The sequence below is a fragment of the Phaseolus vulgaris genome, chromosome 5, assembly GCF_051622355.1.
Source record: "Phaseolus vulgaris cultivar YP4 chromosome 5, ASM5162235v1, whole genome shotgun sequence".
NCBI lineage: Eukaryota > Viridiplantae > Streptophyta > Magnoliopsida > Fabales > Fabaceae > Phaseolus > Phaseolus vulgaris.
In genome coordinates this window covers 3630982-3643680 of record NC_143502.1, presented here as the reverse complement: position 1 = coordinate 3643680, position 12699 = coordinate 3630982, and the positions used below count along the sequence as shown (strand labels likewise).

General features: G+C 31.0%; 1 protein-coding gene across 1 annotated transcript; it reads left to right on the top strand.

Annotated features, from left to right (window-relative positions):
• Window positions 1–2939: 2939 nt before the first annotated feature.
• Window positions 2940–9514, top strand: LOC137834875 (RNA binding (RRM/RBD/RNP motifs) family protein). The gene is made up of 9 exons (XM_068643100.1): window positions 2940–3521; window positions 5479–5579; window positions 5685–6045; window positions 6495–7337; window positions 7638–7695; window positions 7886–7947; window positions 8025–8131; window positions 8230–8317; window positions 8714–9514. Exons 1-9 carry the CDS (start codon window positions 3387–3389, stop codon window positions 9020–9022), a joined length of 2064 nt encoding a protein of 687 aa, XP_068499201.1. The 5' UTR covers window positions 2940–3386; the 3' UTR covers window positions 9023–9514.
• Window positions 9515–12699: the final 3185 nt, after the last annotated feature.

The following is a 12699-nucleotide window of genomic DNA, read 5'->3' as shown; positions in this document are numbered from 1 at the left end:
AAACAATTCACCTAACATGGCATGATCTTTGTCACAAATGGCATACCACAACCATTTACAGAAAATACTTTTTGTTGATTACTTTGTTTAGATACATATTGAATGTTATAGTTTTGTTCTGCAGATACTCATTTGTTGCACCTCTACTCTCAGCAATCATGTCTATTGACTTTTATAGATATCCACACTAAACAACTAGATCTGCCCTGCTCCCTAAATATCTATTTCAACATCATTCAATTTAACATCAATTAAACCAATTTCAAAACATTTTAAAATGGTAGTCTTTGTCTTTTTGTTTAGACAACACTCTTTTATTCATAACTTCATTATTTTTAGTAAATAAATTTTAAAGTAATTCATTTGTTAAACACATTTAGGTGGAAAAATAATATATGTATATATTGAAATCTCAAATTGATAGTATTTTGTGGATTATTCATTACAATAAATTATTAAATAAAAATTAATTCTAGATATCAAAATAATTAGTTACTATATTAATTAAATTATATATCATTTTATAAACTAATAAAATTATTAGTATCTAAAATAATTTTTATTATTAATAAAATTTATAAGGTAGTTTCTAATTTGGTATCTAATCATTACTTACTCAAGTTTTAGCTACTAACTACTTTATATTTTAAATTAATTTTTATTAATTTTTTAAGAGATGAATTTAGAATCTGAAATATTAGTAGTTAAAACTTTGATAGTTAATTTAGATACCCAGAAACTATTTTATAAATTTTTATTAATAATATAAACCATTTTAGATACCAATAATTTTTTACTCTCTAATCAATATAGTGACTAATTATTTTTTTGTCTTTAAATTTAATTGTTGTTTATGATTTTCTTATAGTGATTAAAATTGATAAATTGTAAAGGATATTTATAGTAAAAAAGAAGTTTAAGATTATTTTAAAATTTAATATTTGACAATGATTATTTTATAACATTTTAGACAGAATAAAATATTTGACAACTTTAATACTATAAAACATGAATATATTTATACAATTATAGTCCATCATCACATGTGTCAATTTGTTTTGAACGAAACTTGGTTCAAGTTCTTTTTATTTGACTTACAACTTTTAAAGTTCTCAATTAAAATGATGATAAAGAAAACTTATAGAAACTAATTACTTTTAGTGTTTAATTTATTATTGGAAATATTAAATTAACCTTTATAATTATTATATACCTCTTTGAGTAAATATACGTAAATTTATCGTTATCATTTTTATAAATTTTCCTTTATATAGTTTTAAAATTTACCATTTTAGTAGAAATATTAAATCACTTTTGACAATGAAAAATAATTGATCAAGATGAACATTCAAAATAAACATTTGAATAAAATTGTAATTGAAAATAATAAAATAATTTTTTAAATTTAAACGCATAAAAAACATAAATGTAGATTTTAATGATGTAGAAATAAGATAAGTTTAAGAAAAATATATAAAATACTAGTAAAGAAAGAAAAAAAAGGAAAGTTCCCTAGTTATTCTCTCAATTTTTTTAATCATCCAAATACTCTAATTCAAATCTTCTATTTAGACTTTTTTTTTTCTCTTAAGTTAGAAAATAGTAAATTGAATGCAACAAAATAACTTAAACTTAGATGAACAAACATAGACATAGATTTAGATTTTAGTGATGTAGAAATAAGATAAGTCAAGAATAAGATAAAAAAAATATAAGTAAACAAAGAACAACAAAAAGGAAAGTGAGAATGATGAGCATACACATACATTAATTGCACTTTAGTTAGTCATGTTTAGAAGTGTTTAAGAATTTATATGGCAATACATGTGTGTTGTTAATCGTCCCTAAAATTGTGGATACAATATCTATTTATAGATTTATTAATTGTTACTTATTTCTAAATAAATAGGTCTCATTCATATTTCGTTATTATGTGTGGATAATCTATTATATTGGCCAATTTTGTTATGTTTCACATTTGCTCTCTCCATTTTTTTAATCATCCAATCCCTCTAATTCAGATCTTCTATTTAGACTTTCTTTTTTTCTTTAAAGTTAGAAAATAGTAAATTAAAAACAATAAATAACTTAAACTTAAATAAACAACAAACATAAATGTAGATTTTAGTAATATAAAAATAAGATGAGTTTAAGAAAAATATACAAAATACTATTATAAGGAAAAAATAAAAAAATGAAAAGTGAGAGTGATGAAGATACATATATTAATATTTTAATGCTCCTTTCATTAAAAATGTTTGGAAACATTATAGGAATATAAGGTAATACTTCTATTTATCTTACTAAAAAATTGTAGGTAAAATTTTTATTTATAGATTTATCGAGAGATACTTATTTCTAAGTATATAAATATACACCACTCTTATTCTTTATAACGTAAAACATGTTTTTAAGAGATGATTTTAATCTATGATAATTGATCAACTTTTCTTTCTATTTTCTTTAATTATCCAAATACTTTAATTCAAGTTTTCTATGAAGACTTTTCTTCTTCTTTGAAATCAGCTAATTTTATTTAATATCATAATGAGATCTTTCTATTGATTTGTTTTTTTTTTTTTAAGTTAAGCAACCCCCTTATATTACCTCAAACGATTTTCATTTTTCAAAATACTAGACCATATTATTTATTCTTTTGTTGTTTGTCGATTTTTTTTATTGATAACAAAATGTCTCCAATAATATTGTCATCTTAAAAAAAACAGTAAATAAAAAAGTAAGAAATACACATTATATGACTGTGTCACTTAAAAATATAGAGGTAATAAGAAATCGAAAATATAACGTGCCAAATAATCTCTATAAAAATATAATAATGTTGAATATAATTGTGTTTTGTTAAAAAATAAAGATAGAATAAAGAAAAAAAGAAAAAAAAGAAATAGAAAATATAGATAAAGCACATGAACATAAAGTGCATGTGCACAACATTGTTCTGATGCACTGGCATCTCAATCCTATATTGCGCATTGCGCTATCTTGGGTACTACGGATACACTAACAGACTCAGACTCTATTAGGTTCCGTTTTCCGCTAATCCAATCCCTCTCCATCTCTCTCTCTCTATCTCTCTCTATATATATACTCTTCCGCATTCCATCGTTCGTTCTCCGTGAAGACGGAAACGCGCGGTTTTTCCATGACTGCGCGAACATTTTCCGTCACTTTCCCGATAAACTCTGGATACACTCTCCTCTCTCGCCCCTTCGCATTCTCTCATTCCTCTCTCTTCTGATTCTCATATCGCAGATTTTCATACGTCCGAGACCGAGTTAGGGTTTCCAAAGCCTCGCGATTTGTTCCAGAAAGGGAGGAAGGTCGTTAGGGTTTTTCTTTGTCGAGTTGTTGTTTTTCCGGGATTGGAGATGGGGAGTGACGATCGAGACGGTAATCGGCTGATCAAGGCCAATTTCACCGCCGACGGAGCGGCCAAGCTTAAGGAGAGTGTGATGGAGAAACTCAAGGAATTCATGGGAGATTATTCGGATGACACGCTTGTGGTACGAATGAAAATTCTCATTTATTTGGTGAATTTGTTTCTGAGAGAGAGGTCTCGCGCTTGTCGAGGCTTTGCAAGATTAAGGATATGATGACTGATTAATTAGGTCCTTTGCGATGAGCGGATCTTGATTTTATTTTTGAATTTGTGGAGTGTTGTTTTGTGTGAATGCTGTGTGGTATGAGTTTAATGAGGGAATGGGTTGTGGTGGAAAGTCTGTGTAGATTGTGACTTGAATGGTTAGGGTTTTTTCTGCACGTTATGGAGTGCTTGTTTTTGGGAGTATAGATAAATGCTAAGTGAAGATGTTAAGATAAGTGCATGGATGTTGTAAAAATAAAGTGAAGGCCGCTCGAGACATTAGTGTTGAAGGCTATCATATGCACTGTTTTTGAAAATGTGATTCAAGTTGTAGTGTATGCTAATTGCTTTTGATATGTTACTTCATGGAAATTCTAGTTGATATTATGATTTGGTGAAATCGTGGTATTGTGATGGTGGTTGGGGTTTTATTGTGATTTTTCGTGCTGCAGGCAACTGCCTCAGCCGATGAGGCATCAGTTGTGGTCCCGTGACCATAATCAAGGTCATGGACCTTCTGGGTGAAATCTTGATGTAGATACACTATGCATCATGTTCGAACTTTACTTTTGTTTTTGTTTTACATGGTTCCCACTTTAGAATGCATGTTCAACTCCAATTGTTCTATCAATGGACTAGTGTTGAACATGCTCCTACATGTTTTCAAACACAACCTACATATGTTCGGCTGGAGCATGTACATGTGCATGCCCAATGAGCTTCTTGTAGTTGTGCTATAGCGAAGTTGAACACACATAATTTTCGATCTCATTTTGGGGGAATTTGTCTTAGATGAGGTGATATTGCCTTGTGAACTGTATAGGTCATGTGTTCATATCCGGGAAATGGATTCCACCTGCATTGATAGGGCTGCTAACCCTCCCCTGACCTCATAACGGGAGTCTTGTGCTAGATTGCCCCCCATATTAATTGGAATAGGAAGATTGTGTGAATAAATAAAAACTGTTACATGTGAGGAAGAGACTGGCAAGAACATTTGGAGAACCACACCAAAAATAACTAGCTGTTGTAGTTGGAGAGCCCAAGGCCTTATAAACCCCACTTTAAAATGCTATACTTCTAATGTGGGACCCAAGTCCCATACCTTGCAAATGGATCATAGCATGTTTGCAGTCCTGGCACTCATATGGGCTGGCTGTTCACTGGCCCTTTGATTAGTTTGGGTGAAAATTTTAATGCCAGTCTTTCCAACCGTCTTACTTGTTTGCAGTTGAGACATGGTGGAAGGCTTTGATACCATTTAATTAGAACTTTGGGAGAACCATGCTGTTAATACTAGCTATTTTAGTAATAGATCCCAAGGCATTTTAAATTTCACTCTAAAATCCCATACTTCCAATGTGGGACTTACCTCAAGTCCATACCTTGCAATTGAATCCTAGCAGAGAGAAACAGGACTCTAATGAGAAAAACATATCAAATGAAAGATAATCTGATTAACATAGAATATAGAGGAAGACAATACCCTGAAATATTTTAGGAGAACCATTAAAGAAAAATTCACCTTAATAAATTTATTGAAAATAGTTTGTAATAGTTCAATCCCATGGTTTTGTTTGATAAACTTGGCCAAAGAGACAATTTTGGTGTGTTGTGTAAATGCTGGCATTCATTTATATTGTGTAATGTGTTTTATCTTCAGAATTTCATTGTTATTTTTAAGCCATTATGCGTGTTATTCTTATTTCCTGTTGTTCGTGTGAATATTGTATTTCTATTATTCCTTTTCTTTCTAATAATAAATATGCTCTAGTAGAAGGAACCATTGAGTATACACAATTGCAATGCGATATTAAAATTTCCTATGATGAATTTGACTTCATTGAGTAAACTAACTTTATTTTGTGCAACAACAGGATTATGTTATTGTTTTATTGAGGAATGGTAGGCGCAAAGAACAAGCTAGGAATGATTTAAATGTTTTCCTGGGAGAGAACAGTGATTCATTTGTATCATGGTAATTTTATCCCTTTAACAGATAAATTTAAGTTAATTTATTTGCAGCAATATAGTTTTCACACCCATCATTATGCGCTAATATTTATTCATATCTTGTTAATAGGCTCTGGGATCATCTGGATTTGCATTTAGATTTGTATGTACAACCTGAATCATTGCTGGATGAAGCTCCTAAAAAAGATATTATATCAGAGGTTCCAGCTGGGGGTGATGATTTTCAGCATTTAAATTCAGTGTCAGAAAGAGGAAAATCTAATAAGATATCTAGAAGTCGCCATAACAAAGATTGGAAAGGATTGATGAGGGGAGAAGCTGAACCACCTCCTATTCGAAGCTCTGTGGTTGACAATTCTCATTTGGAGGAAAAAGGTCGACCTGAAGCCAATTATGGTCCAAGGTCCCTTTCTCCTAAGCCTCCAGTTCAGAGGAAAAGGGGCCGTGGTGATGAACAACAGAGGGCAAAGGTTTGAACTGCTACAACTATATTTACTTCATTTACTCTCCACATGGACATTTCAATTGATTGTGGTGTAGTAATCATAATCTAATAGAAGTGAATTAGTTTATTATAAGTTGAGAGATAGTAGTTTATTTATTTATTTTATTTTTCACTTAATGTCAATGTTGTATTCTTGTATTTTGAAAAGATGGTTAGGTTGATCATATGTCAGGGAAATGCATTAACTGCATTAGTTTGAGCTTCCGATATTTTATTGATACTTGATTGGATGGATTGTGTGTGTCTGTTCTACCTTAGTGACTGAGATAAACTAATGCTATCCTTGTGCAGATAAAATCACAACTTAGTTGTACTTTCCTTAGCTTGTTATTTTTTTGTATTTTTTTTTCAATATAATAATAAAATACTTCTTGATCCCTTGCACTCAAACATCTAACTGGTTAACTTCTACAGAGGGAATCTGTCTCACAAGTAAATATTGCTGCTCCACGAAGGCTGCTTCAATTTGCAGTGCGAGATGCTGTAGCTACTTCAAGGACAGCCAATTCAGGCATGTTGGAGCCTTCCCTAAAGCGTCTTCGGTCTGTGGTTTCTACATCGACTGGTGATTCATCTTTGGTTGAACGTCCACAGAGGATGCAGCTTGCTTCCAGGGTGGCAAATCCAATGGCTACTGTGATTAAGGCCGTGGCAGAAGCTGCAGAAGATGTGATAAAATCCAAGTCCTCTGGAAGTGTATTTGATAGACTTGGTCGTGGTATGGATACGTCAGATGATAATAGACAACTTGAAGATAGTTACCAACATCAGGAGCAAAATCATTTACTCTGTGCTCAAGGAACTGACTACAATGGGCAGTATGCTGCAAATACGACTATGCTGGGACACGAAACTGGTTATCCTTCTGATTTAAATTCTTCAGATAATGAAGGGTATGATGATATTAATACCATGGGTCGTAGAGTGTCTGGATCTTCTCAGATCAGTCCCTCTGTTGGAAACAGGGGCAATGATTCACTAATGATGCAGTATAGTTTAGCAAAAACTGTTGATGATAGCTTGCACCTAAAACGGAATCAAGAACGAGAGCAACTTGATGCTTCACCCAACACATCTCATAAGATTGTGAATATATTTTCCGTTAATGTAAATACATGGAAGCCACCGAAACATCAGGAACCAAGAGAGGTTGAAGAATTAGATGGTAATAAAACTTTTTACAATGAAAGAGGTCCCAGATCTAGTCTGCGGCTGGTGAAGGAGAATGCCAACACACAAAACGTTAGTAATGGGAATGTGAGTTTTTCTCTCTTGGTTGCATTCTGAGATACTGATTTCTGTTAAAAATTTAGGGTAAAGATCATAAGACCTTGGAGAATAGCTCTTTCTCGACTTTCTTCCCTAAGAATATTTTATCACTTAATCCCTTTGATATTTGGTCTGATGTGAAAATTTTAGTATTGCAGTCAAGATAAATATTTGGGGTGTTCAAAACCAAACTTCAAGGGGTAAAAAAATGTATTGAACTGAAATTAAAATAAATATAACATGCTTATTTAGCTGCAGATCACTTTCACTGATCATGTTATTTAACAGGCAAACCCTGCTCTTGATGCTCAGAAAGAGTATAGCAAGGCACACTTAACTGCTTCTGGTGAGATTTTAATCTTCTAATATTGTTTCCGAGACCTGTGAAAATTTGTATTTTTGGAGGTCAAAGTTATTTTATTATGCTCAATGGTTTGTTATTAAGTACACATTTTACAGTGTATTTTTTTTATAATACCATTTGAGTACTTGGGATTTATGAGGTAAGGAATTGACTGCATCTTGTGTGTTCTCAGGTTCTAGCGCTGCTGGTCGTCCTTCAGAAGATGTTGATTCCAGGACCATTTTTGTTAGTAATGTAAGAACTCTTACGCTGTTCTTAGGGTGGAAGGGGTTAGATGGAATTTGTTTGATTTCTGATGTTGGTTGCCACAGGTTCATTTTGCTGCCACCAAAGATGGCCTATCTCGGCATTTTAATAGATTTGGGGAGGTTTTGAAAGTGATTATAGTTACTGACGCAACAACAGGGCAGCCAAAAGGGTAAGACGGAACCTGTCAAAATTTTGTTTCATTCATTATATATTCAGTATATTTTTTAGCGAATTTATAATGATTCACATTTATTTGAGCTTGTGCAGGTCAGCTTATGTTGAATTCATGCGAAAAGACGCAGCAGATAATGCATTATCTCTGGATGGCACTTCTTTCATGTCACGGATTCTCAAGGTAAAATATAGACGTTTCCCCCCTCATATTTTAATTTACTTCTGGTTCTTGTCCTTCATTTTTGAGATGTATATTTTTACGTCACTATTAACGTTTGTGGTACACCTCATTGATAAGAACCTTTTTGTTGGTTTGATTGGGGGTAATTAATGTTCTTTTGTAGTAGTACCTAACGAAATAAAGCAGATTAAAATTTTTATGTTCTGTCTTTTACCCTGACTTATATTTGTAATCAAAAGCGATTTCTTTGAATTAAATGTCATCTTTTTATAACATCGGCAGTGCAATGCAAATGTTATATCATGATAATGCATAGAATGAGTCCATTTTTTTATATTTTAAGCTTAAATATAAGGTTAGTGAACTAATTTTATTTGCGAGTTTACTCTACTGCAGGTTGTTAAGAAAAGTGCTGCACATCAAGAATCAGCTCCAGCTATGGCATGGCCACGCATTTTTAGGGGTTCACCGTTTCCTTCTGCTAGGTTTTCTAGACATCCCTTTCCAAGAGGTATTCCTGGTGCATTTAGAGCTCGACCCCCAATTAAATTGGGTGCCAGGAGCTTGCAATGGAAGCGGGATGCTCAGGGATCTGACAGTACTTCATCTATGAATACCGTCGGTACTCCTGCAGCGCCTGCTGCTCGTGGTTTCACCTATGTCAGAACAGAATCTAAGCCTGAAAGCAGCTTGGGTACGACATAGTTTATTACTTAAGATCTTCTTTAGTCTTTAGACTGCGGTTGCATCAGAGAGTGGTTTCATGTCTGATGGTATAAAAAAACTGGTAAAAAATTATGTATGGAGACGCCTGCCCTAAATTTTGAAATTTTCATATGTACATGGAAGGTGGATATTTGAATATCCTAGGTGTCTAGTAGTAGTAGAGGACGTTTCTAAACAAAGGTTGTAGAAGGCGTTTAACAATGTTTTTTGGTTGTCTTGGGTTGAGGCTATAGACGGGAAGTTCATTGATTTTATTGGAGGGAGGGAGGTGAAGTGTAATGGAAATATCCATACATTGTAGGGTCTTGGTTACCACGGGATATCATGTTTCTCTGCATTATTTTTGGTCAAAAGTGTTACCTTTGAAAAATCAAATAAAGCAGGGGGGGAGGGGGGTTAGTTCCATGAGACTGCGTAATTATCTCTACTGTTCAGAACTTGAGATCATCAAATATTTTATTCTTTCTGTAATTTTACACTTGTCTATTTCTGCCTCATCTTATTCTTTCTTTTTATTTTTCTTTTCTCCTGCCGTTCAGCCCTACCACTTTCATCTATCTTTTCAGGATAATCCTTAGGTTGCATGCTCTGTATGGTAGCAACCGCTCCTCATTATGCATGTCAGAGAATGTTATTATTTCCTATACATGCTTTCTTTTTAAGATTCACCTCACTAGTGTATGATCACAATGTAGGAATACACTAAATTTCTGCTTAGTTTTATATCAATATGGTAGGTGCAGATATATTAATTGAGTGTAAGTAAGGAATCTTTAATGTTCATCCCTGTTATCTCAAGTTTTTTACATTATTCTTCTATTTTGTTTAGGAAAATATTTTTGAAGGAAACACGTCTTTTTTTTATAGACATTTATAAATGTTGTTCAGGCACAATATAAAATTGAAGCGAATTTTTTTATTATAAAATTTTAAAAGTGAAAATGTTTTCAATTTCTATTGTGATTTTTTACACCAATTTCTAAGTGTGTCAACGTTAATAAGTATCTTTCTAAAGACGATTACGAATAACTTGTGTGTCTTTAGATTGGGTTAAACGTTAACCTATCCAATGCACAAAGGGTGTCAATAAATCTCTTGGTGATTTTTTTTTCCTAAGGACATCAAGTGTGATATCTTCATTTTTCTCAATTGATTTTAGATTATATTAAAATATGAATATTTTAGAATGAAATCTAACTACTGTGATACACAAACTCAGATGTTGCGTTCATTTTATATAGTAAAATATAATAAAAGATTTTTTTTTGGCAAATGGTTGTTTTTATAACTCTCACGAGCCAATTTTTTAACACACCAAAAGAAATTCCAAATTTAAATATAACTTACTAATCGCATATTCTGATCTTATACTTATACAAGGAATATATTAAATAAATGGCATACCTAAATACAGACAAAATAGTCGAAAAAACATTATATATATATATAATAAACTCTACAAGTGTCTTCTAATATTTTATGATGAAACCTGTTCATACATTTAAACATAATTATAGTAAACTCATTACTTAGTATTAAGTTCTAGACTAAGAGGTTAACATATGTCATGATACTAGTTTGTTTGGTAATTTATCCTCTTTAAATTCATCTAGTAATTTTTTATAACAAGATGATTTTTTTCACATTATGTTGAGTAAATGTGACTCTTCACCTCTGACTTGATATTAAAAATCTCTATCAACTCTCATTGCTTGATACCTAGATCAATATGACTTAGTTATGAATAGAACTTGGAATTTCATTGAATATCCTAATTTAATATACACAAAATATCAACAAATGAGTAGTACTTTTGGTTCTACCTAGATAACACATGCACTCATCATAGTACAACCATTCTAGTTATTACTTGCAAACATTTCAATATCTTTCATCGTAAAAATATGCAATGCAACAATCATTGTTCAATCAATCACGAATAACAAACATTTCAAACAAAGTTAAAGAAAACATGTCATAACACTTGAGTTATCCACCCTTTATATGGCATCTACCATTTTCTTTTACCGGTATAATTTCACTAGCCAAATAAATTAAGAAATTTTTTCTATTACACTCTGGTTGAGTTTTGTTAGATGAATTTATGAAATTGACTAAATGAATTACTTGTTTATAGACGAAATTAATTTAAAAATTATTTCTTTACTCACTAAATGAGATTCATTGTGCAAATTCTTATCATTGAACATATTATGCATAATAAAAAATTTAGCAACAGTCAAAAAACATATACACAATTTAAAATAATCAATTTTAACTCTCCTATCAAGTTTTAAACCTCAAAATAAATATAACTTATGCATGTCATATCTTAAGTTTCCAAACTCGGATTTAGATATTCTTGGTGTCCCTGAAAAGCTAAAAGAAAACTCTACAATATTTCTTTTAGAAAAAAAAAAAAACCCAGTTCATACGTCTAAAGGCATAAAATTGTGCCACAAAGTCGTGACCTTGCACTTATTTATTTATTTAAGAAATTATTATTGTTGGTATTAGTGAATTAGTGGATTGAGCTTAATTAATCAGGTTAGGCCCATTAATTTAATATATTAATAGGTGTTGATAGACTCACATTAGGGCATACAAGATTTTAATTTTTATAGAGTTGTCATATTCTAACCTAAAAACTCTTCTCTCGTTTGGATTTCTAGCCTCTATCAACCATTCATTTTCTGTTCATGGATTCATGGAAGGTTAAACTCTTCAATTGATTCAATATTCCAAGGATCATGCACACTATAATTTAAGTTTCATTTCACAATTATCAAATTTGATTTTTTTTTCTTTTCTCTTTTAAATTTAAATCTAAATATGTTAAATTATGATTATGATTTACACTTGACAATTGAATTAGGAAATCGATTAATAACCTAATACAATAAATATTAATGAATTAATTTGGATGATATTTCAATTTAGTATAAGATTTATGAAAAGCAAGATTTTTTTCATCATTTCCTAAATATGTTTAACTTTATATGGTTTATTATAGCAATTCAGGTCATACTAACACATTTTCAATCAATTGAATATAGAAAATAACAAGTTGAAAACATTTAGTTAAATAATAAACTTGTTTTTAATAGTTAAAATATTTTTAAACTTATATATACACAACATTCAGTTTCCAATTTTAAAACCATTGTAAATACAATCTCTAGTAAACATATAAAAAAGCATGGAATGGTTTTTCAAATGTGCCATAAATCTTTTCAATTAACTTATTAAAGAAGAGGACAACTTGAAAGCATTTAACTAAATATACACTTGTCTTCAACATTTAAGATATGTTTCTAACAAGAACTTTTACTTTTAAACTATTATACATGTGTATATTATTTTTTTTTAGTTTTTCAAGTTCTAAAACCTTAGATCGTAAATGAAATCTCTTTTAAACATATCAAAACACAAGTCTAACACATGAAATTGTTTTTCAAAGATATCATAAATGTTTTAAATCAATTGAATATGGAAAAGAACAAGTTGAAAACATTTAGTAAAGTAGTACACTTGTTTTCAATAGTTAAGATACTTTTAAACTATTATTATACATATATACACAACATTCACTTTCTTATAGTTTTCCAGGTTCTAAAACCATAGATCGTAAATGAAATATCTATTAAACATATCTT